The sequence below is a fragment of the Hemiscyllium ocellatum genome, chromosome 3 (assembly GCF_020745735.1).
Source record: "Hemiscyllium ocellatum isolate sHemOce1 chromosome 3, sHemOce1.pat.X.cur, whole genome shotgun sequence".
NCBI classification, from domain to species: domain Eukaryota; kingdom Metazoa; phylum Chordata; class Chondrichthyes; order Orectolobiformes; family Hemiscylliidae; genus Hemiscyllium; species Hemiscyllium ocellatum.
In genome coordinates, this window is record NC_083403.1 from 3,402,081 (window position 1) to 3,427,959 (window position 25,879).

General features: G+C 49.8%; 1 protein-coding gene across 1 annotated transcript; it reads right to left on the reverse strand.

The window, feature by feature from the left end:
* Window positions 1–4,249: 4,249 nt before the first annotated feature.
* On the reverse strand, window positions 4,250–25,432 carry LOC132830304 (GTP-binding protein 2-like). The gene is made up of 12 exons (XM_060847894.1): window positions 24,994–25,432; window positions 20,297–20,323; window positions 17,002–17,186; window positions 15,902–16,010; window positions 15,210–15,407; window positions 14,167–14,341; window positions 12,727–12,946; window positions 9,473–9,608; window positions 8,598–8,656; window positions 5,938–6,109; window positions 5,403–5,567; window positions 4,250–5,267 (listed from the first exon to the last, which is right to left on the reverse strand). Exons 1-12 carry the CDS (start codon window positions 25,351–25,353, stop codon window positions 5,115–5,117), a joined length of 1,959 nt encoding a protein of 652 aa, XP_060703877.1. The 5' UTR covers window positions 25,354–25,432; the 3' UTR covers window positions 4,250–5,114.
* Window positions 25,433–25,879: the final 447 nt, after the last annotated feature.

Sequence of the window (25,879 nt, forward strand, 5' to 3'; positions counted from 1 at the left end):
GGGGATGTGGGGCTGCGGTGTGCTTCCTTCAGGAGGGACGTGGGGCTGTGTCCAGAGACTGAGCCCTGGCACCAACACTCTGCCTGTAGTTTCAGTGGTTATCACTGCTGCCTCTCAGTGCTAGGGACCTGGGTTTCCACCTTCTGGTGTCTGTGCACACTTCACACAGACATTCCCCCTCCAGCCGTGTGTAGGTTAGGTCAATGGACCATGAGTATCCTGCTATTCAGGCAAGGTGAACTTCACACTTCAGGGTGATTGGTTTTTATCTCCATAGTAACTCCGGCTAGTGTGTAAACAAGAGACTCCACCCTAAGCAGTGTTCACTGTCCAAGGAGCCACGTTGCTGTTCCCCGTCCTGCCCTGAGCAGAGAGTGGGAGTTGGGCAGCGTGCAGCTCCAAGCAACCAGACTCTGAGAGTGTGACAGTGAGCTCCACCAACTCCACGGTGTGTCTGGCCAGTGTTGTTGAAATTGCTTTGCTCCACCCCTGGGCTCTGTTTCCATGTTATTGCATCAGCTGCTGTTTGTGCTGAGGTTTAGCAGAGAGCGATAGCCTGACTGCGTGGATTGAGTGTTTTTGCTGATTTTCACTCCTGCCCAGGTTCTCTCTCTCTCTTTAATCATTTTAAACATCTTTGTTTCTCTCTTCTCAATCTATGCTCAAGGAATTGCAAACTCTGACCTTCCCACTGATCCCCTGCCTATCCAGCCATGTCTCCTCCCTTCCATTCCAGCTACCAACCAGGTCATACCTTCTACCTGTGCCTACCTATCACTACCTCACCATTCTGCTACTCTCCCCCTCCAACCACTTGTCTGTCGCTCTCTCTATCCCCAGATCTTGACCTGACGAAGGGTTAATACCTGAAACGATTAGACAGGCAGGAGGCTGCAAGAACACAGCAAGCCAGGCAGTATTAGGAGCTGGAGAAGTTGGAGATAGGTTGAGAGGAGGGAAGCTGCCACACTGATTGGGCTATGCCACATCTTTCTAATCTAAAATCCTTCTGCCTCTATACTGTCCATATCCCTCTATTCCCTGCCTATTCATAGTTAAAAATCACACAACACCAGGTTATAGTCCAACAGGTTTAATTGGAAGCACATCAGCTTTCAGAGCGACGCTCCTTCATCAGGTGATAGTGGAGGGCTCAATCCTAACACAGAATTTATCACAAAAATTTACAGTGTGATGTACTGAAATTATACGTTGAAAAATTGATTGTTAAGCCTTTCATCTGTTAGAATACAGTGATAGTTTCACTTCTTTCATGTGTAAATCACATAACCTTTTTTTAAAAAAAGTTGCATTCTAGGGTTAGCTGTTCACAATGGTGATAACTAGACATTATGTTGAAGGTGTTGGCCCCCTGTGTTCTCTGTCTTAATTCTAATCTAAAAAGTGAGATAAGAGTTTTACATGAATGCATGCACTTTTTGAGCAAAGTACAATGTAACTCAGCAAGTACAAATTCACCCCACAAAATGTGTGTGCATGTTGGTCTTTGTGTGTGCATGTGTCTGTCTGTTTGGGTTGGGGGTTAAGAGTGTGAGAAAGTGTGTGTGTGTGTGTAGTGAGTGCAGAGTATCTTAAAGTCTGTGAGGGGCTGCATGTGGGAATGTGTGTGCCTGTGTCTGTGTGTAGGAATGTGTGTGTGTAGGAGTAGGGGTGTGTGTGTACAGTGTAATGGTGGTCACCTGTAGTGTGACATGAACCCAAGGTCCCGGTTGAGGCCCTCCCTATGGGTACCGAACTTCTGCCCCACCACCAAAATGGACCCGTTGGTTCTGGCAGCAGACACGGAAAAAGCATCTCCAAATCATGACTGCCTATTCATGATGTTAGGGGTAGATTCTTCACACAGCGGGTTGTGAGTTCATGGAATGCCCTGCCCGTATCAGTGGTGAACTCTCCTTCTTTATGTTCATTTAAGCGGGCATTGGATAGGCATTTGGAAGTTATTGGGCTAGTATAGGTTAGGTAGGACTCAGTCGGCGCAACATCGAGGGCCGAAGGGCCTGTACTGCGCTGTATCCTTCTATGTTCTATGTGAGTGTCAAGGTGCCTAAACATTGCTATTGTATCTGCCTCCAGGCATTTAACACCCTCGTGTAAAAAGCAAAAGTCTCACACATCATCTTTCAATTTATTCCCTTTCACCTTAAACCTGTGTTCCCTAGTTATTAACAGTTCTACCCTGGAAATAAAACGCTGTCCAGTCTATCCACGCCTATCATCACTCTGTAAACTTCTATCAAGTCCCCCTCCTCCTTCAACATTCAAATAAAAACAAAGAAAACTTGCCTAACCCCCTCCAAACCAGGCAATATCCTGGGAAACTGTTTCTGGACCCTCCCTAAGGCCTCCACATCCTTCTGACAGTGTGGGGACTAGCTCTGGATCCAACATTCTCAATGTGGCCTTTCCACAGCTGCAACAATAACCTGCCAGTTTTTATACTCTGTGCCCTGACCGATGAAGGGAAGCATGCCATGTGCCTCCTTCACCATCTTATTCACTTGTGACAGTGCAGCACTCCCTGTATCTCTATGTTGATGGTACTCAGGGTTCTGCCATTTACTGTATACCTCCCTTCTGCATAAGACTTTCCAAAATGTATCACTTTGCATTTTCTGAAATAAATTCTATCTGCTATTTCTCCACCCAAGTTTCCAACCAATCACGATCCTGAAAAAAAACCTCAATCAAGTTTATGAGACATGACCTTCCCCACACAAAGTCACGCTATCTTTCGCTAATAAGTCCCAATTTTTCTCAATGTGAGTAAATCCTTCTCCAATAATTTCCCTGCCCCTGATATAGGCTTCAGTGTCCTGTAGTTTCCCAGATTATCCCTGTTCCTTAAACAAAGGAACATTGACTATTCTCCAGTCTTCTAGGACCTGGCCAGTGATAAGGGGTTACAAAGGTTTCATTCAAGGCTCCAGCAATTTTATACTTCTTAAAGTACCCAATACTTCCTTCTTGGTATTACAATGCCCTAAAATATCAACAGCATCCTCCCAAAATATATTATCCATCTACCAAGTCCTCCTTTATGAATACCGAGGCTAAGTATTCATTACAAATCTCATCCACTTCCTCCAGCTCCAGGCATAAATACCCTCCTTAGTCCTTGAGTGGATCTAACCTCCCTAGCAACCCACTTGTTCCATATGTATAAAACTCACTTTCCAAGTGGGTATTAATTTGCTCCTTCAGAATTTTCTCCAATAGTTTCCCTATCACTGATGTGAGACTCTCGGGTTAGTAATTGGCTCACTGGTTCACCTCTACCAATCCTGTTAAAAAGTGGAACCACATCAGCCATCCTCCAGTCCTCTGGCACTTTCCCTGGGGTCTGAGAGGAATTAATAACGTGCATCAGAGCCCCTGCAATTTCCTGCATCACCTCCCACAGCAGCCTGAGGTGCAATTCATCTGGGTCAGGGGTTTTGTCTGTTCTTAAGCCCAGCAGAGCCCAACTTGGGAAAGTTGAAATTTCCTAATATAATTACCAGATGATTACTCTTACAGTATTAGTGTCCTTACCACTGGAACAGGTAGGACTTGAACCAGGTCTCCCAGAGCAGAGATGAGCAATATCATCTCTGAATAGGTTGATTAGAGTGTTACAAAATAGGACTAGAGTAGATAGATGCTCAATGACCAGTGCAGACACGATGAGTTGTAGGGCCTAAATCCATGCTGTAAACATTCTGACTCTATGACAGCAAACAGGCTTAAGTCTGCACCATGCCTTCCTCCCCAGACAGCTCAGCTGAGATTATCTTTGTACTTCTGATCATTTGGGAGAGAAATGCAGGGGCCACTGTGACAAACAAGAACTCTCAGCAATTTCAGTACTGCTCGCGTTTTTATGCAACATCCAGTTGAGAATGACTGAATGGTTAATTTTTAAAATTCATTCATCACTGGGTAATTAATGCCGACCTAGTCAAAAGGCAGTTAAGAGTCATATATACTGCTTGGAGTCACATGTACACCAGACCAGGTAATGATGGCAGATTTGCTTTCCTAAAGTATATTAGTCTTTCCTGACAATCAGTAATGGTTTCACAGTCATCATTAAAACTCTGGAATTCAGAGTCTATTGAATTCAAATTCAATGCTCTGCCTGGTGGTATTCCAACCTGTACGCCCAGAACATTCCCAGGGTTTCTGGATTAATACTCTAGTGATAACACTGGGTCATTACCTCCCCTAAAGTAAGGAACATCAGAGAAACAGTGAATTAAACTTTTATTTAAAACAAATTTCTCTGTACATCTGTTATATACAGAAACACAATATACATGAACTGTCCTATATCACACATGAAAACTAACAGCTACCATTAGAAGGCACTGACTGGATTCAGTAAAATGAAGTCATGCCCCCAGCTGCAGACCAGAAACCGAGTGCACAGCACTGGCTGCAAGGCAAACTAAAGAGATCCTTTTTGTTATCAGAGACCCTCCTGTTGGTGATCCCACCCTCAACATCCAACCACAAAAGACTGTTCCAGCACAGGGTTAGATTCAGAGTAAAGCTCCCTCGACACTGTCCCCATCAAAAACTCTGAGGACAGGAATAGCACAGGGTTACAGTCAAAGTCCCTCTGTGCTATTGAGGACTCTGCTGTTACTTTGGCAGAATGCCACTTCGAGGAGTCTAGCTTTGCCAATTGCTGCTGAATTAGAGGCTGTGAAAAATCCTCATTGAACAGACTGCACAATGCAATAGCCCAGCCTAAAGCTCTGGAGGAAGCAGGTGGGAGCATCGGACAAAGCTCCCAGGTATGATTTGATAGCCTGCTTTGCCTGGCAGCATAAAGTGATAAATCAGCAGATGGGTACAAGATACAGAGTGAGAGAATGTTGGACTGAGAGAGCAGGGACAAGAATTCTTCCAGCAAGGAGACATGGTAAAGGGTGCTTTGATCTTTAATTGGGTTGGAGATACTGGGGTTGCCTTGAAGCTGAGTCAGTGACACAGGTAACGTTGTGTTTGAATGGGACCAGCAATTGCTGCTGGAAGTCAGTCTTGGGTTGACTGACGTTGCCTTGTGAGATGATCCCAGGGAACCATGTTCTCCAGTACACACGCACTCAGCACTTCAGTTCATCAAGAACCTTCGTCACGTGACCAATCCCTTTTGTCACTCCTTCCCGGAAGAGCAGCTTGGCTCCCACTTTCAGATACTCCGGATGTTTAATAAAACGGAAACGGACAACGGCTTTCTCCCCTGTTCTCAAATCCTCCTGAAACAAGTAACTCCAGTCAGACTTCAGTGAGAGGAGATTTTGGAAGTGGGGGGGGGGGGTTGGGATAGAAGCTGACAGTAGGAGCCGAATGGAGAAGCTTGCTAATGCATGGTGGCTGGAAATATCACTTACCTTTCCATGGATCAGCTCCACAATGGCAGTCTGCCGTACATTACCAACATGCACCGTCACCTGGAATCCCTTACGGAACGTCTTTGCGTGGAAAAGCAGTACAATCTCGGATTCAAACAGTGAGCTGACAGTTGGGTGCATCTCGAGACTCACCATTACCATGCCCTGGGCCAGAGACAGAGTTAATTAAAGTCCCAGAGTTGTGACCCAAACTGATCATGTTCTCCATCACTATTAACCCCAGCACCTGTACCTCCAGCATCCATTCTCCAGGACAGTGACTCCACTGGGCAGGCCGTGCTCTCTAGATCAGCCTGAATCAATGGAGTTTATATTAGGTCAGTGCAACCAGCTGCTTCCTGGAGGAAGATGTGGCCTTTCATGCCCCTCCACAACCTGTATTCTAACTTTCCAAACTGCTCTCCGCTTGTCAAGATAATGGGCCTAACTTTATAATGAGCAGAGAGGTGGCCGAGCCCGTGGACTGCCTGAGGAACAGACAGTAGGCCAGGCCAATGCTGAACTGGATACCCACCTTACGCAGAAGGGCTCTGTCAAAGTTGCCCAGGGCCAGAGTAGCAGCCTGTCCTGCTCTCAGCACTCGACAAGCAGAACGGTTTCGCTGGATACTGCACACTTTCAGAGGCAGGAACTTGCCGTTGTCTGTGGGGCCCACAACCAGCTGCTCCCCTTCTCTGCAAATGCCACTAGGTGTGAGAGAGACAGAGAGATAAAACCATAGCCTTGAGGAGCTGTCAGTCAAAACAACCAGGGTGAGGGGCAAGGGATGATCTCAACTAACTCCTTACCCACCCATTCAGGGATCTGAGAGCATTCAAAGCCCCGATCTCTCACCAACCACCACAGCTCGGGGAGGGAGGGTCCAGATTCCCATCCCTGTGAGAGGGTGTTTTTCTGACACCAGCTGCCCCCCCACCCCCGAAAAACCCAGCTTCAACATTAAGCTGCTGCCTACTTGTTTAAACTCCTCACCCCCACAACTAGAGGAAATCTTACCTCTGTATTCTCCTTGTAAACAATTTAATCCGTTTAACAATGATGAAAGCAATCTCCTATGCCCCAATCTTTTGAAGTCAGGCCATTACCAGCCGGTCTGAGCCGGTCTCAAACCTTGCCCCTTTCACACCCCCAGCCTCACTGTGCTGAAACCTCGCAGCTCTTAAACTCGATCCCCCTGTTAATGAAAGCCGAAGCACCATGTGCTTTCTTAACAACCCTATCCACTTGGGTGGCAACCTTTGAGAGATCAATGCACTCGAACACCAAGATCCCACTATCCCTCCACACTGCCAAGAATCCTGTCTTTAATCCGATATTCAGCATTCAAGTTCGACCTTCCAAAATGCATCATTTCACAATATCCAGGTTGAACTCCACCTGCCATTTCTCAGCCCAGCTCTGCATCCTGTCTATGCCGTGCTGCAGCCTGCAGTAGCCCTCTATACTATCGACGTCACCTCCAACCTTTGTGTCATTGGCAAATTCACTAACCCTCTCCTCAACCTCCTCATCCAAGTCATTTATAAAAACTACAAAGAGCAGAGGCATGACCTGCCCCTCACAAAGCCATGCTGACTGCCTTTAATCACACGATGCTTTACCAAATAGTCATCAATCCTATCCCTCAGAATTCTTTCCAAAACTTTGCTGACCACAGACATAAGACTGACTGGTCTGTAATTGCCAGGGATTTCCCTATTACTCCTTCCAATCCTCCAATACAACTCCTGGGGAGCGTGAGGAAGCAAAGATCTTCGCCAGCGGCTTAGCAACCTCCTTTCTTGCTTCCTGGAGCAGCCTAAAATCTGGTCTGGCCCTGGGGACTTATCAAAACCCCCAATGAGGTGGCTGTTCCCTTGCTGTTCCTAACTCCCACCCATACTGACTCAGTAGACAAACCTTCCTCAACAACCTTCATTTCTGTAGCTGTGACTCACTCTCCGAATAGCAATGTTACACCTCCTGCTCTTTTTCAAAGCTCTAAACCCTGGAACATCTAGCAACCATTCCTGCCCCTGTGAAACCCACGTCTCTGTTATGGCCACAACATCATAGCACCAAGTACTGATCCATGCTCGAAGTTCATCACTCTTATTTCTGACACTCCTTGCGTTAAAGCAGACACACTTTTAACTGATCCCTTTGTTTCATCACATGAAAAATCTTCCCAATAGATTCACTAACATCCTGTCACTGCCCCTCTACAACCACCCCCCTCTAGTTGCCATCGCCCTGACAAACTAGTTTAAACCCTCCCGAACCCCACAAACAAATCTCCCACCCAGGACATTTGTGCCCCTCCAGTTCAAGTACAACCTGCCCTTCATGTACAGGTCCCACCTTCCCCAGAAGGAATCCCAATGGTCTAGGTACCTGCAGCCCTCCCTCCTGCACCAGCCTTGCAGCCACATGTTAAGCTGCACTCGCTGCCAGGTCCACACCTCACTAGCCCGTGACAAACCTGAGAACACTATCCTACTCGTCCAACTCTTCAGCTTCCAACCCAGCTCTCCTTAGCCACTTTTCAGATCCTCAATCCCTTTCACCACTATGTCATTGGTGCCAATATGTACCCTGAGTTCTGACTGCTCACCCTCCCCCTTCAGAATCTCGTCAACCTTATTGGCAACATCCTGGACCCTGGCACCAGGGAGGCGACATACCTTCCAGGAGTCCTGTTCCTGACCACAAATCTCCTGTCAATCCACCTATGGAGTCCCCTACCACTAGCGCTTTTCTATTCTCCCCCCTTCAGTTCTGAGTCACAGTGCCAGGCTCAATGCTAGAAACCTGACAAGTATGGCTTTCCCCTGGTATTCCCCACCAGCAATATCCAAAACGGTATACTTATTGCTGAGGGAAATGGCCACAGGGGATCCCTGCCTTATCTGTTGGTTCCCTTTTCTACCCCTGACAGTAACCCAGCTGTCCTTATCCTGTGACTGAGGATCCTGTACATCCTCTCAACTTCCCCCTCAGCCTCCCAGGTGATCCACAGTTTATCCAGCTCCAGTGGGTCTTTGAAAATTAGACAACTTCTACAAACACCATTTTCAGCGAGTTCTATCTTCAACCATATAGTCCCAGCTGTAGACAGCCTCAGTATCCCATTCTTCCACAAACTCCAGTAATGGGCCCAGAACAGACGGTTGGAAACAGTTGGGACACACTTACCTGTACAAGGTCCCACCAACAACTGTCCCCACATCAGGGACAGAGTAGATTTCATCAACCTGGAGGAGATATAGGAACAAGAGATCCATAAACTTCACAAGGAACATTGCTTTACAATGCTATCTGAAATATGTTTCCAGCCCATTCCCTTCCATACCAACAAACGACAGTGCTTGACAAGACAAAGCAGAGGGAGCGCCGCACCGCCCGAGCGTCAGCGCCCAGGGAGCGCTGCACCGCCCGAGCGTCAGCGCCCAGGGAGCGCCGCACCGCCCGAGCGTCAGCGCCCAGGGAGCGCCGCACCGCCCGAGCGTCAGCGCCCAGGGAGCGCCGCACCGCCCGAGCGTCAGCGCCCAGGGAGCGCCGCAACGCCCGAGCGTCAGCGCCCAGGGAGCGCCGCAACGCCCGAGCGTCAGCGCCCAGGGAGCGCCGCAACGCCCGAGCGTCAGCGCCCAGGGAGCGCCGCAACGCCCGAGCGTCAGCGCCCAGGGAGCGCCGCAACGCCCGAGCGTCAGCGCCCAGGGAGCGCCGCAACGCCCGAGCGTCAGCGCCCAGGGAGCGCCGCAACGCCCGAGCGTCAGTGTTAAGTGGGTGCTGAACTGATGGAGGGTCAGCACTAAGGGGCACATGTACATCCATTTTATTTTAAAGAATCCCCAGGTATTATTTGAAGGTGTCCAGTACCCTGGTCAATAACTATCCCTCAACCGACATTCCTTAATGAAATAATGATTAAATGCCATTTGAGACAGCTGGATGTAAAATGTCTGTTTCCTGCATTACAACAGCATAAGGACAGGCTGTTGTTGTAAATGCAGGTTGTTTCTATTGCCTGGAATACAGAGTCAGGTGATCTCCCTCACAGATCCATTTACCTGAAACTCAGTCAGTTGCTGCATAAGCTCCTCCTGTTGCTTACTGTTGGTTAATGGCGGCAGCACATTGAGGAATACTTTCAGCATGTCCAGGTTGATGCCACTTACACTCGACAGGGTAAAGATTGGAGTGATGCTAAACAGAACAACAAATAAAAAGGAGATTAACAGAGAAGTAGAATACATCCGTTCAGGTTAGATAGGCAGTGGCGGAAAATCTCTGCAGCGTCTGTGGAGAGTGTAGCAAAGCAGCAAAAGGGACATGCAGGGAGCCAAGAACACCAACTGGGTCAATGATGGGGAGAAAGATGCTGATGTTCGAGCTCAGACTGTTAAATAACTACATGACGATTGCTTCCTCCTTGATTCTTTGCTGGGACACGGGCAGTACACACGATGCCGGCAGCAGCTGGCCTGCCCAAAGTGCTCTTAAACTGAATGGCTCACTTCGTCATTTCAGAAGGCAGTTCACAGGGAGGGGGTCTGGAGTTTTTTTTAAATGAGGTGATCACCTCAAACATGCAACCCAACGTTAAACCTCAATTCCACCAGCTGTGCTGGGATTTCAACTAGTGACCTTAGATCTCTGCATTTCTATTCAATGGCATTAGTCACGACACCACAGCCTCTCGTACAGCAAACACCAGTGATGCAGCTATAGTGAAACACATTGTCAGGTTGATGTCATTTCCCAGGTATGTCCTCTACATAAAAAGCAGGACAGATCCAACCCGGCCAATTACCCCCCATCAGTCTCCCCTCGACCCTCAGTAAAGTGATGGAAGGGCTCAGTGACGGCGCTATCAAGCAGTGACGCCCAGTTTGGGTTCCCCCAGGGTCACCCAGCCCTGACCTCATTCCAGCCTTGGGTCAAACATGGACAAAAGAGCTGGATTCCAGAGGGGAGGGGAGAGGGACAGTCCTTGGTATCAAGGCTGCATTCGACCGAGTGTGGAACAAAGGGGACTGCCTGATCGATACCACATCCATAAGCATCCACTCCCTCTTCCACTGATGTTCAGTAGCAGCACTGAGTACAATCTTCAAGATGCACTGAAGATTCTTAAACAGCATCTTCGAAACCCATGACCACTTCCTCCTAAAAGGACAAGAGCTGCAGATACATAGGAACACTACCCCTGTAAGTTCCCCTCCAAGCCACTCACCATTCGGACCTGGAAATATATCACTGCTCCTTCAGTGTCCCTTCCTGGGTGAAAATTGTGCAATTCCCTTAACAGCATTGCGGGTCAACCCACAGCATATGGATTTCAATGGTTCAAGATGACACCTCCCCACCACCTGCCCAAGGGCAGCTAAAGGACAGGCGATAAATGCTGGGACCAGCCGGCGACACCCAAGTCACTGAATGAAAAACATTTTTTGAGAGAGAGTTGAAGGAGTTGGGCCTTTATCAACGGGAGCCTGGACGAACAAGATGATCTTATTAAACACACGTCCCTGCGGGAGACATGACAGGGCGAATATGGAAAGGATGTTTTCCCTTGTGAACGGAACTGAAATGAGGGACATAGTTTTAAAACTAAGAGGTGCCCCATTTAACATGGAAATTAGGAAGCTGTCTTCCTCTTTCTTCAAATGCTCATCCAAGCACCTTTCAAAGGCTGAGGTTTCCTGGCTCAACTCCCCTCCCAGGTAGTGCATTCCAGACCCCCACCACCTTCTGGGTGAAAATCATTTCCCTCAAAATCCCTTTCACCCTTCCAAACCTCACTTTAAATTATTCCCCTTCGTTACTGACCCTTCGACTAAGGGGAACAGCCGCTCTCTCCCCACCCTGTCCATGCCCATCATTATCTGACACACCTCGATCAGTCCCCCCTCAGCCGTCTCTGCTCTGAAGATACCAGCCCGAGCTTATCCAGCCTCTCTCCATCACGGAGACACTCCATCCCAGGGAGTATCCTGGGGGTCTCCCTCTGCACCCCCTCCAGGACAATCCCATCCTTCCTGTAGAGTGGGGACCAGAACTGCACACACTACTCCAGCTGTGGCCCTAACCAGTGGCCTGTCCCAACATCACCACCTGCTCTCTCAATTTCTGCAACGACTGATAAATGCAAGTGTCCCATATTCCTTCTAAACTCCCCTATTAACCTGACTTCCACCTTCAGGGGTCTGTGGACAGACACCCCAAAACCCCTCTGTTCCTCTCAGCTTGCTCTTGTGCTGCTACTCACGGAGTATTCTCTTGGCTTGTTCCCTTTTCCAAAGTGCATCACCTCACAGTGATCAGGTTTAAACTCCATGTACCACTAATTTGCCCAATTGGTTCATATCTTCCTGTAACCTAAGACCGTCTTCCTCATCGTCAACCACCCGGCCAATCCTCATGTCATCTCCTATTATTGTCTCCCCTACATTCTTATCCGTATTGTTTATGAATATCACGAACAGTAAGGGACCCAGCCTGGATCCCTGTGGGCCACCACTGCACACGGGCTCCAGGCACACCACCCTCTGTCTCCTGTCTCTAAGCTAATTCCAGATGCAACATGCCAAGATACCCTGAACGCCATCAGCTGTTACCTTCTGTACCAGTTTCCCCTGTGGGACCTTGTCAAAGGCCGCGCTGAAATCCATATCAACTGCACGATCCTCATCTACACAGTTGGTCACATCCTTGAAACATTCAATCAAATTTGTTAGGCGTGCCCTCCCTCTGACAAAGCTGTGCTGACTATCCCTGAGAAGACCTTGCCTCTCCAAGTGGAGATTGGCTTTAATTCAGAATTTTCTCCACGAGTTTCTCACCTGTTTTGCTGTAGATTTACACAGAGGTCACTGTTCCCAGTCTACTTTGGTTAGATTTTACTGTATCTTGCACACCATCTCCTTCCTTTTCAGTAACAAATTGAAACTGAATGGTGTTGTGGTCACTATCACCAAAGTGCTGTCCCACTGTCACCTCTGAATGGTGGAGCAGGGACTGGGTAGCTGATTGCTGTTGTTCCTCTGTATGTTTGTAAAACCTGGTCTCAGCCTTGGTGAGCATGATGACTCCCATTGACTGTTTGAAAAACCCATCTGCTTAACCACCCTCTGAAATGGCGAAGTCAGACACTCTGTTCAAGAGATGATCAGGAATGAATGCCAGACTTACCAGTGATCCCCATGAGAGGGGAGGGGAGAGTACGGCAGAAAGCAGAGGCTGGTGATGGTGAAGCTGAACGTGTACTTTGCTGACGGAGAACCCTGGTGCAGTCCTGGTGCATTTCCGAACCAGCCCTTACCTGGGAGACTGTGCAAACTGCTGAGCGGCAGTTACTGCATCATCACTGCTTGACACGAGCAGGGGAACTTTGTTACATCCTGGCTGCTTCAGGACCAGTTCCAACTGTTTGACGGTGCGATCAATGGTAGCCTTTGTGCACAAGTCGACCTTACTGATAACAATGAAGAAGGGCACTTTGAGAGCCATGGCCAAGCCCAGGTGCTCACGTGTAGTGCCAGCTGTAGACATAAGACAACAGTGAGGGTCAAAGAGTCAGTGGTGTTAGTGTTCAAAAACAGCAGCATGTGACCAGATCAGAGTGAGCCAGCAAGAGTCCCGAATCCATCAATGAAGTTCCAGAAACTGGGAACACAAGGGGAAATACCTCAGCAGTCACTCAGCTGCAATGAGTTGCACCATGTCAAAGCACTGAGCCCCTGTGAGCACTCAAACCAGACTGACCAGAGCCCAGTTCTCCAGGACACCAGCTGGCCAAAGGGACAGAACGTGACTCTGGAACAGGAATAGGCCATTGTGCTCAAACCTGTTTCAACTCAATCTTCCACTTCAGCACCATTCTCCAGCCCCACCTGTCTCCCTCCACCTTTTCAACATGCAGAAAGCTATTGCTCTGTGTGTTAAACATACTCAGTAACTTGGTCTCTGCTGCCTCTGGAACATGCATTTACAGGTTCACCACCCTCTGAGGGAAGAAATTCCACTTAAACAATATGTCCCTTACCCTGAAGCCCCTTGTTTCAATCCCCTACCTACCAGGGTGGTATACCCTGCCTGTCTACCCTGTCGAGCCCTGCTTTAAGTTTCAATGAGATCACCACTCATTCTTCAAAACCCTAGAATGTAGATCCAGGCTCCTGACTGAACGGTGCTCCCAGCCCAGAAACAAGCCTGGCAGCAACATTCTGGCAGGGCTGTACTAAGAACTGTTGGCCACTCAAACTGACCTAATCCTATAGATCAGTTCCTGAAAGGACAGGAAGTCATTTCTCTTTCTTTTAGGGAGGAGAGAGAATGTGAGAGATGAAGAGCGAGCAATAGAGATACAGAGAAGGAGAAAGGGCTGTTACATTGTATTTGGGACTCCACGAACACTGAACACAACTCTACAGCTCAGTGATGAACCATTTTCCACGTGAGGGGTTTGCTTGCAGCAAGGAATTCCAGCATCAGTCTGAACAGTCAGACTGATAGACCTCAGCACAGTTGCCCTGAACTACCAGCTCCCACTCAGGATTCATTCCTTGCCAACTTTCCCCACATCATCACAATGGAAGAGCTGATTTAGTCTGAGCCTACTCCCCAACATTCAAGAATGGTCACCTGATAACAGAGCTCAATGGATAGTGATCAGGCGCACTGACTGATCTTATTCAGTGGCCCTGTACCACACACCCATTCCCAGCGTCCCATTATCATACCATCTCCCCAGAGAACATACCTATGCCAGTGTTGGCACTGACAACAAGCATGGCAAAGTCAGGGCAGTAGCTTGTGAGGCCAAAGATGGTGGTTTTCAGGTACTTGTGGTGCCCTGCCAGGTCAATAAAGGTGATCATTTTCGAGGCACTTTCACAGATGACCTCTGCTGTCCGGGAATCGCTGTAATTCACCACCTACAGTGAGACACAAGCAGCACAATATAGAAACTTGACTTCTGAGAACATAAACCGACAATGTAATGAGTGGTGAGCTGACAGGACCCAGTGTGATCCAGTACCTGGTCATGAGTGGATCTTAAACAGCAAACCACGAATCATTCTCCTGGGAGCACAGTGCCAGTGCCATTCAATATCAGAGTTCAAAGATCAACAGCACCGACAGCAGCTCAGAGGCAGTCCCATCTCAGGCCATCCAGCTCTTTGAACCAGTGTTACCCTCTCAGGAAGGGAGGAATGGACGGGCGGCTGCATGTTTCCCACATTATGGGGATGTCGCTGGACAGACTGCCTGGGGACATGGGGTCCCCAGCAGTTGAGATGAATTGAATTTCAATTCACAAACCTGCTCTCAGTAATGGTGACTCAAATATAACGCTCATTGATCATTGGGAATATTCTTCAGGGAAGGAAATCTTCCATAGTCAGTCTGGCCTACATGCACTCCAAACCCAAGTGTCAACACTCAGTTCAAGGGCAACTAGGGATGGGTAAGTGCTGACTTCGCCCAAACCGCAAAGAAGGCAAAGGGAAGAGAAGGCAGTCAGAAACACCCGGGAATACTCTTTACTGCTCACTTAGCCTGGGGAAGGGGGTCAGGCTCTGTCATGTACATCGCACTGTGAGCACCAGGTGAGTGAATATTCATGGTTAATGTAGCTGACATTTCACTGTCATCTCCAATTTTCTTGGCAGTCCTGCAATCACACCAGGCCTAGAAACCTTCACAAAGTAAGAGAGAAGATCCGACACACTGCTCAAGGCCTGCTGCTTCCTCAGTGAGCCCCAGCAGCTCAGTATAACACAGGCTGGGTCCCAGGCCTACCTCGCCTTTGCTGTTGAATCCCAGGATCTCGAAGCTGATGCTGGATGTTCGGCCGGACTGGATCTCATGCAGATGTCTGAACAGGTTCAGGCGTGCTCGCCCACGGCCATTATCCAGCTCGCCTTGTGTCAGCACACCTAGCAGGGTTGACTTCCCCGAGTCGACGTTGCCCAGAACTGCCACCCGCAGGTCAAGAAACTGCAATGGAATCCAAGAGTGAACATTACAGTCACCTCAAGTAGAGATGCTCAGAAAGCAGGGTTACCCTTTCAAATATCTCCTTACTCAAACTTCAGTCCCAGAGGACACTGCTGCACAAAATTATTTTTTAATACTCCAAATTACAGACAACACTACAACATTTTAAATCTTGGGTTTTTTTGCTGATCAATGCCCTTGCAAATATTCCCAGCCTGAAGGTGACACTGAGCCGTGTCCCATCCTGGGAGACAGTCCTACTGTTTCTCTCTGATCCTGGATCTGCAATGCCCCTGGAGTAGCCGAGCCCTTCGCTGGTTGATGCTGACCTCTGGAATGATGAGGGTACAGCTCTCTCAGTTAACAGCTGTGAGGCTAGTCTGTGTTTTGAACATACTTTCCTGCTCCTAATTCTCATCACCTCACCAAGTGAGCATTGATCTCTCCAGACTGTTGGCTAGACACTGCCGCCTAGCTGGGTGTCAGGGGCATACCTGCTGATCATCGGGAACTTTCCGGATCAAAACCTCAGCTATCCGCCTCGGGGAGTCCATGTCATATTCCACATTACGCTCCCGGAGGATTGTGATGTCTGCTCCAACCCTGCACACAACAAGCAGCAACTTAGATACAAGGTGGACTAGAGCAAACAACAATCTGACACACATCACTTTCACACAGAACTGAAAACAGACAAAACTGGATAGGAGGCTATGTTATGAGGAGACTGCGAGAGGATGTGCACAAGATTGAGAATGGGTTCAAACACTGAAGATGGGGGGGTGAAGCAAAGAAGCGGCAGAGAAAGTGATAGAGAAAGCGAAAAGATAAAACATTTCCAAACTAGTGAGGGGCTGGGAAGTGCAGGTGTCTAGTGACTGGGTGGATCTTGCCTAGAATGTGGTGGAACAAAAAGGGGGGAGAGGAGAGGAGAGCTGGGGGGTATGGGGGGGACAGGCTGAAAGGGGGGGGGGGGGGAAGTAGGGGACAGGCAGAAGGTGGGGGAGTGGTGGACAGGCGGAAGAGGGGGAGCGGGGGACAGGCGGAAGGGGGGGGGAGAGCGGGTGACAGGCGGAAGGGGGGAGAGCGGGTGACAGGCGGAAGGGGGTGACTGAGGGACAGGCGGAAGGGGGTGAGTGAGGGACAGGCGGAAGGGGGTGAGTGAGGGACAGGCGGAAGGGGGTGAGTGAGGGACAGGCGGAAGGGGGTGAGTGAGGGACAGGCGGACGGGGGGGGGGGGGGGGAATTGGGGGACAGGCCGAGGGGTGGGGGGAGGTTCAGTGGAAGTTGGTGGTGACCGCTGCTTCTCTGTGTCAGTGAGTACTGGAACCACAGCCAGTGAATGTGTGCTCATGGCTGAGTCTGGGAAACAATTAATCAATAAGGAAGTCCCAGGTTAGGGGACAGGCAGCTGGGGGTCACATTCTGATCAGTCATTAGCTTTATCAATTGGGTGCAGCACACTTGAGGGACAACCCCCTCCTGTTGCTATGGTGACTCGGTGGTTCCCAGGCATGTGCTGGATCCTGAACAGGAACTGAGCCCGAGTTGTTTTAGCTCACATTCACCCCATTACAATTGAGGCACCATTTACTTTTCAGCCATTCTGCGGAGTGTTTTTAGAGAGGCTCGCAGCTCCTCCTCAGACAGGCCAACCAGGAGACCATTGTCCTCAACCCCGATCTGATAGACAGCTTCTCCCCGACCCTCCTGCAATCGCCACTTCATCTGGGTGACCAAGTGCTCAAAGCGATACTGGGAAGGATTCACCAACTTCAGCTGGAACAAAAGAGAAGAAACTGAACACCGATCCAGTGAGATACCTGGCAGTAACAGTATCAACAGTTCAGCAACATCAGCAACTCTCCTGCTCTGTGCAGCATATTCAGACAAAACAACGAGACTAATGTCTTGCAGGCTAACCGATATCAGCCGAAACAGACATGATCTAAAACCCATCAGCACAGTCGCCCAACTATGTAAACAGGTTCACACCCTCTTCACCAGCCTGTACAATGATAACCCTTTCCCTAATACATACCCACACGTCAGAGCAACTCACCTCCATCTGAAGGTCAACATTCAACCCACAAACTCCAGCACCAGTCCAGACAGCCTGAATTTGCTGTTGGTTATTTCAGGGATCTTTCTGAGCAGAAACCAGCAGTTACCTTCGCCCAGATAACAGTCAGCGTTCCCAAGCTCAGCCCCTGCCCACAACAGCTCCTTCACAGCTGCTCTCTAAAATCACATGCTCACTGTTGGGACACTCACTTTAACTCGGCTCAAAAAGCTCACTGTCTCTTTTTCTCTCTCTCTCTACAGAAGCTGCCAGACTCGCCAAGTTTCTCCAGCAATTTCAGATTTTATTTGTTTCAGATCTGCATTAACTTTCCTTTAGAAAGGGAAATAGACCTCATGGAATAGAATTGAGAGGGAGAAGCTGGAATCAGCTGTAACAGGATTACCACAGGGTAAAAGGGACTACAAAGACAAGAGGGAACACTGACCGGAGTTAATTGGAAGGGGAGTCTAACCGGGAAGACAATGGGGCAGCAGTGGCTGGGGTTTCAGGAGGAAGAGCAGAAATGAATCCCAAGAAGAAACCTACTAATGGGGTGAGGAAGCAACCGTGGCCGACAAGGGAAGTCAGGGACAATATAAAAGCAAAAGAGAATGCATAGATTGTAGGGAAGCTGAGGGGAAGCTTACAAACCAGCAGAAGAGAAATCAACAAGTAAAAAGGGGAGAAATAACGAAACACGAGGGCAAGCAGCTCGTCATGTAAAAGATCGCACGAGTTTATTTTTAGGTATCTGAAAGGTTGGGTGGGGGGAGGGGAGAGAAGAGAAGAGTGGACGTTGGACTGCTGGAAATTGAGGCTGGAGAGGTAGTAATGGGGAACAAAGAAATGGCGGAGGAACAGGGCCAGGACTTTGCATCAGTTTACACAGTGGTGGAGAACTTCGAGAGTGTCAGGGGCAGAGGTGAGTGTCGTGGTCATCACTGAGGTGGGGTTGGTGCTGGGGAAACGGAAAGGTCTGAGGGTGGATAAATCCCAAACCAGATGGGCAACACCGTAGAGCTTTGAAGGAGACAGCTGAGGAAATAACAGATTTTGGTGGGATCTTTCAGGCTTCACTGGAGTCAGGAGGGTCCCAGAGAACTGGAGAATGGTTAATGTATTGCCCCTTTTAAAGAGAGGGGAAGGCAGAAGACAAGAAACTATTGGTCAGTTGGTCTGCCCTTGGTCGTTGGGAAGGTTTTAGAGTCCATTATTAAGGATGTGATGACAGAGTATTTGGAAGTGCAGAGTAAAATAAGACAGAGTCAGCGTGCCTTTGTCAGGGGGAGGTCACAACCGACAAATCTGTTTGAGCAAGTTAGACAAGGGAGAGCTAGCGGGGGGGATCGGTTTGGATTTCCAGAATGCCTTGGACAAGGTACCACAAGGCTGCAAAATAAACTTAAGAGCCCATGGTGTTAACAGCAAGGTACTGTTTTGGATAGAGGATTGGCTGACTGGCAGAAGGTAGAGTAGGCATAGAAAGGTCTTTTTCAGGGTGGCAGCTGGTGACTAATGGAATTCCGTGGGGGTCAGTGTTGGTACCACAACTATTCACATTATACATTAACAATCTGATGCTAAGTTTTCAGATGAACAAAGCGAGGTGGGGAGTCAGTAGTATTCAGGAAGCAGGGAGGCTACAGAAGCACTTGGGATAGGTTAGGAACGTGGGCAAAGAAGTGACAGATGGAATACAATGTTGGAAAGTGAGAGTCTTGTGTACTGTGGTAGGAAATGGGAAAAAGCTTCGGAAATCTCAGTTCAGGAGTCTGTCAAGGTTGATATGCAGGTTCAATTGGTAGTTGGTAGCTTGTGTTCATTTCCACAGGACTGGAACACAAGAGCAGAAGTTTGAGGAAGGGTACTGGACCCAAAACATTAACTGATTTTTCTTCAGATGCTGCCAGATCTGCTGAGATTTTCCAGCAACCTCTGTTTTTGTTCTGTAGCATTTACAGCATTACTTTATACTTGGCGTTGAGAACAATGGGGGGTGATGATTACAGAGTACTGAGAGGGCTGGACAGAGTGGACATGGAGATGTCTCCACCAACTGTACAGATTAAAACCTGAGGGCACAGCCTCAGAGCGAAGGGACAAACAACCCTTTCAAACTGAGATGAGGAGTGCCTTCAGCTTGTGAGTGGTGAATCTGTGGACCTCAATGCCATATAGAGGGGTGTGGAGACAAAAAAACAACTGCAATTGCTGGGAGCCAAGGTAGACAAGCAGGAGGCTGGAAGAACACAACAAGCCAGGCAGCATCAGGAAGGAATAGAAGTCGATGTTTTGGGTGTAACCCTTCAGGACTCCAGTCCTGAAGGGTTACACCCAAAACATCATCTTCTCCACCTCCTGATGCTGCCTGGCTTGTTGTGTTCTTCCAGCCTCCTGCTTGTCTACGGCTGCAGAGGGCTATGGAGGCCAAGTCATTTGAGTGTTTTTAAGGCAGAGGTTCTTGCAGCATCTGTGGAGAGAAAGCTGAATAATGGTTTCAGGTCCAGTGACCCTCTTTCAGAACTGAAGTGTTACTGGACCCAAAACATGAACTCTGATTTCTCTGTATTGATGCTGTCAGCGCTGCTGAGCTTATCCAGCAATTTAGAGTCATTAAAAAAAAAGCTGTTTTTGTTTCTGATTTCCATCATCCACAGTTCTTTCGTTTTGCCAAATAAACAGGTTCTTGATTAATAAGGAGATCAAGGGTTACAGAGAGAATGGCAGACTCGATGGGCTGAATGGTCTAATTTTGCTCCTCTATCTTATGGTCTTTATGCTTCAAACAAACTCACAGTAAACATGACAAAGCTGCTGTGCTCACCTTGTATTCGATGTTTCCCTCTTCAGCCTGAAATTGAAAAGATATGGTTACTTCATATTTACTAAAACCTGGATTCCGGATAAGCCAGTGATTAAACATCCCCGACCAATCACAAGATCAACAAGAAAAGTTTCTGATACGTCATAGAGACACTTCAGCCCATTTGGTCTGAACGACTAAAAATATATTATCTGCCTACACCAATCCCACTTTCCCACACTACGCCCATAGTCTTGAATGTTATGACATATTAGTAGCCATCCAAATACTTTTTAAAGGTTTCCTACCTCAACTCCCTTCTGAGACAGTGCATTCCAGACCCTACCACTTTCTGGGTGAAAAAGCATTTTCCTCAAATCCCTTCTAAAGCTCTTGCCTCTCACTGTAAAATTACACCCCCTTGTTAATGATGTGCCACCTAGGGGGAACAACCACTTTCTTACCACTTGTCCATACTCCTCAGTCTTGTACAACTCCGTCAGGTCACCCCTAAACCTTCTCTGGTTGAAAGGAAACAACCTGAATTTATCCAGCCTCTCATCGCTGACAAGCTCCATTCCAGGCAGCATCCTGGTGAATCTTCATTGCATCCCGACCAGTGCAATCACATCATTCCTATTGTGTAGAGGCCAGAACTGTGCACAGTACTCCAGCTGTGGGCTCACCAATGTCCTGGATAGACCCAACATCGCCTCTCCAATCTCATAACTTATGTCTCAACTGATAAAGGTAAATGTCCCACATTCATTAAGTATCCTACTAATCTCCTATTAACATTTGTTCAACAGAAAAGCTCAGAGCTTGCTGTTTCATTTGGCATGCTGCTCTGCAGGAACCTTTCGGATTCCAATCATAACAGCTATTGTATCTGACACATAGTATGTTTAAATTCTTATATTCAACAAAACAACTGAATCAACTTTTATAGACAATAAAATTTGTTTACTGAACACAATTAATATTAGAACAACAAAGTATACTATAAACTCAAGAACATAAACACTACAAATTATCTTGTGCTTTCACTTAACTTTGTATGATTGTAAACCTCCACACTAGAGCATGGCCGCGCTCCGATGATCTTGGAGGTAGACAATAGGTGCAGGAGTAGGCCATTCTGCCCTTCGAGCCTGCACCACCATTCAATATGCTCACGGCTGATCATCCTTAATCAGTATCCTCTTCCTGCCTTATCTCCATAACCTTTGATTCCACTCTCCTTGAGAGCTCTATCCAACTCTTTCTTAAATGAATCCAGAGACTGGGCCTCCACTGCCCTCTGGGGCAGAGCATTCCACACAGCCACCACTCTCTGGGTGAAGAAGTTTCTCCTCATCTCTGTCCTAAAAGGTCTACCCCGTATTTTTAAGCTGTGTCCTCTGGTTCGGGACTCACCCATCAGCGGAAACACGTTTCCTGCTGCCAGAGTGTCCAATCCTTTAATAATCTTATATTCTCAATCAGATCCCCTCTCAGTCTTCTCAACTCAAGGGTATACAAGCCCAGTCGTTCCAGTCTTTCAGTGTAAGGTAGTCCCGCCATTCCAGGAATTGACCTCATGAACCTACGCTGCACTCCCTCAATAGCCAGAATGTCTTTCCTCAAATTTGGAGACCAGAACTGCACACAGTACTCCAGGTGTGGTCTCACCAGGGCCCCGTACAGCTGCAGAAGAACCTCTTTGCTTCTATATTCAATTCCTCTTGTTATGAAGGCCAGCATGCTATTAGCCTTCTTCACTACCTGCTGTACCTGCATGCTTATCTTCATTGACTGATGTACAAAAACACCCAGATCTCTTTGTACTGCCCTTTTACCTGCCAACCAACTTTCAATCCAAGTTAGTACTTTGCCCCCAATACCATGCACCCTGATTTTGCTCACTAACCTCCTATGTGGGACTTTATCAAAAGCTTGCTGAAAGTCCAGGTACACCACATCTACTGGATCTCCCTCGTCCATCTTCAGAGTTACATCCTCAAAAAATTCCAGAAGATTAGTCAAGCATGATCTCCCCTTCATAAATCCATGCTGACTCTGCCCTATCCTGTTACTACTATCCAGATGTGTCGTAATTTCATCCTTTATAATAGACTCCAGCATCTTCCCACCACTGAGGTCAGACTAACTGGTCTATAATTTCCTGCTTTCTCTCTCCCACCTTTCTTAAAAAGTGGTACAACATTAGCTACCGGCCAATCCGCAGGAAATGATCCCGAATCTATTGAACTCTGGAAAATAATCACCAACGCATCCACGGTTTCTCGAGCCACCTCCTTCAGTACCCTGGGACGTAGACCATCAGGCCCCAGGGACAGATCAACCTTCAGACCTAACAGTCTCTCCAACACCAATTCCTGAAATATAAATTCCCTTCAGTTCAGGTCCTTCAGCCACCGTTACCTCAGGGAGATTGCTTGTGTCTTCCCCAGTGAATACAGATCTGAAGTACCAATTCGATTCTTCTGCCATTTCTTTGTTCCCCGTAATATATTCCCCTGTTTCTGTCTTCAAGGGCCCAATTTTAGTCTTCACCATTTTTTTGCCTTTCACATACCTAAAAAAGCTTTTACTATCCTCCCTTATATTATTGGCCAGTTTACCTTTGTACCTCATTTTTTCTCTGTGTATTTCCTTCTTAGTAACCCTCTGTTGTTCTTTAAAAGCTTCCCAGTCCTCCGTTTTCCCACTTATCTTTGCTATGTTATAGTTTTTCTCTTTTAACTTTATATGTTTCTTAACTTTCCTCGTCAGCCACGGCCACCCATGCCTCCTCCTGGAATCTTTCTTCCTTTTGGAAGAAAGATCTGCCATTGTTCCTCCACGGTCATCCCTGCTAAGGTATTGCACCATTGAACTTTGGCCAGCTCCTTCCTCATAGCTCCATAGTTCCCTTGATTCAACTGAAAAAGCGTCACTTCCGATTGTACCCACACCCTTTCAAACTGCAGATTAAAGCTTATTGTATTGTGGTAACCAACTCCTAATGGCTCCTTCACTTCGAGGTCCCTGATCAATTCTGGTTCGTTATACAATACCAGATCCAGAATTACCTTCTCCCTGGTAGGCCCCAGAACCAGCTGTTCTAAGAATCCATCTCGGGGGCACTCCACAGTCTCTTTATTGAGGTCCAATACCATCCTGATTCTCCCAGTCTACCTGCATGTTGAAATCCCCCATAACAACTGTAGTAACATCTTTGCGACCGGCCAATTTCAGCTCCTGATTCAACTTACATCCGACATCCAGACCACTGTTTGGGGGCCTGTAGATAATTCCCAAGAGGGTCTTTTTACCCTTAGTATTTCTCAGCTCTATCCATACTGACTCTACATCCCCTGATTCTAGGTCCCCCCGTGCAAGGGACTGAATATCATCCCTTCCCAACATGGCCACCCGACCCCTTCTGCCCGTCAGTCTGTCCTTACGATAGCACGTGTAGACTTGAATATTCATTTCCTTGGCCCCCTGTCCACTTGAAGCCACGTCTCAGTTATCCCCACAATATTGTATCTACCAATATTGGGGGGACGGGGGAGGGGGACGAGGACGGGGGAGGGAAGGGGGACGAGGACGGGGGGGAAGGGGACGAGGACGGGGGGGGAAGAGGAGGGGAGGGGGACGGGTGGGAAGAGGAGGGGAGGGGGACGGGGGGGGAAGAGGAGGGGAGGGGGACGGGGAAGAGGAGGGGAGGGGGACGTGGAGGGGAGGGGGACGAGGACGGGGGGGGGAAGGGGGACGAGGACGGGGGGGAAGGGGGACGACGACGGGGGGGGAAGGGGGACGAGGACGGGGGGGGGAAGGGGGACGAGGACGGGGGGGGGAAGGGGGACGAGGACGGGGGGGGGCAAGGGGGACGAGGACGGGGGGGGGGAAGGGGGACGAGGACGGGGGGGGGGGAAGGGGACGGGGACGAGGACGAGGACGGGGGGGGGAAGGGGACGGGGACGAGGGGGGAAGGGGACGAGGACGGGGGGGAAGGGGACGAGGACGGGGGGGGAAGGGGACGAGGACGGGGGGGGAAGGGGACGGGGACGGGGGGGGGGAAGGGGACGGGGGGGGAAGGGGACGGGGACGGGGGGGGGAAGGGGACGGGGACGGGGACGGGAAGGGGACGGGGACGGGGGGGGGAAGGGGACGGGGACGGGGGAAGGGGACGGGGACGGGGGGGGGAAGGGGACGGGGACGGGAAGGGGACGGGGGGGGAAGGGGACGGGGACGGGGGGGGGAAGGGGACGGGGACGGGAAGGGGACGGGGACGGGAAGGGGACGGGGACGGGAAGGGGACGGGGGGGGGAAGGGGACGGGGGGGGGAAGGGGACGGGGGGGGGAAGGGGACGGGGACGGGGGGGGGAAGGGGACGGGGACGGGGGGGGGAAGGGGACGGGGGGGGAAGGGGACGGGGGGGGAAGGGGACGGGGGGGGAAGGGGACGGGGGGGGAAGGGGACGGGGACGGGGGGGGGAAGGGGACGGGGGGGAAGGGGACGGGGACGGGGGGGGAAGGGGACGGGGGGGGGAAGGGGACGGGGGGGGAAGGGGACGGGGGGGAAGGGGGAGGGAAGGGGGGGGAGGGAAGGGGGGGAGAGGGAAGGGGGGAGGGGGAGGGAGGGAAGGGGGACGGGGGGGAAGAGGAGGGGAGGGGGACGGGGGGGGGGGATGTGTGTGTGTGTCAGCCCGGCCCCGATGTCAGTCTTACCTCTGGCGGCAGGAAGGGCGGGTTGTTGTTGCGGCCCCGGGGCCGGTTGCGGGTTTTCTTGTGCGGACCTTTCGGGGCCACGGGCGGTACCTTGTTGTTTTTATGAGAAGGTCCAGAGGGTGAGGGCCCTGCCGTCAGGCCCGGGGCTGGGGCTGGGGCTGGGGCTGGGGCTGGAGCAGCAGCAGGAGCCCGGCCCGAGCCGGAGCTGGTGCCGGTGCCGTGGCCCCGGGCGCGGCCGTTGGAGGAGGCTGTCTGCCGTGAGGAACGCCTGGTGGCGGAGGCGGCGGTTCCCCCGGCCGCCATAGTCCCTGCTGCAGCGCCCGGGAAACCCCCGAACAGCTCACTCAGCCGCGGCTCCATGACAACGGGCCTCGCGCCCCCGCTCAAAACCCAACCGTCAGTGACCCACACCCGGGCTGCCACTGCGCCTGCGCCTCCCCGTCCATCGCACCGCGCATGCGCCACATCCGCCGGCAGCGGGCGTGCCGACTGCGCAGGCGCCTCCCCCGCCCCAGCGCGTCATCCTCTGTGAGCGCAGTCAGCGCGCACGGCATGCCGGGAGATGTAGTCTCTCCTGCAAAAACAGGGAGAAAGTGAGGATGCTGGAGATCAGAGTCTAGATGCTGGAAAAAGTGCTGGAAAAGTACAGCCCGGTCAGGCACCATCTGAGGAGCAGCAGAATCCTTTCCACCAGAAGCTATTCTTCAGGAATGAAGCTTGTGGGCCTGGGGGGAAGGTAGCTGGGAATGCTACCTGAGCTCCATCTCCTCCCACCTGCTTCCTGTAAAATCTCTAACCTGTATTCCCAATTCCTCCACCTCATCTGCTCCCAGGATGATGAATTTCACCGGATAAAATCCCAGATGGCCTCTTTTATCAAAGACTG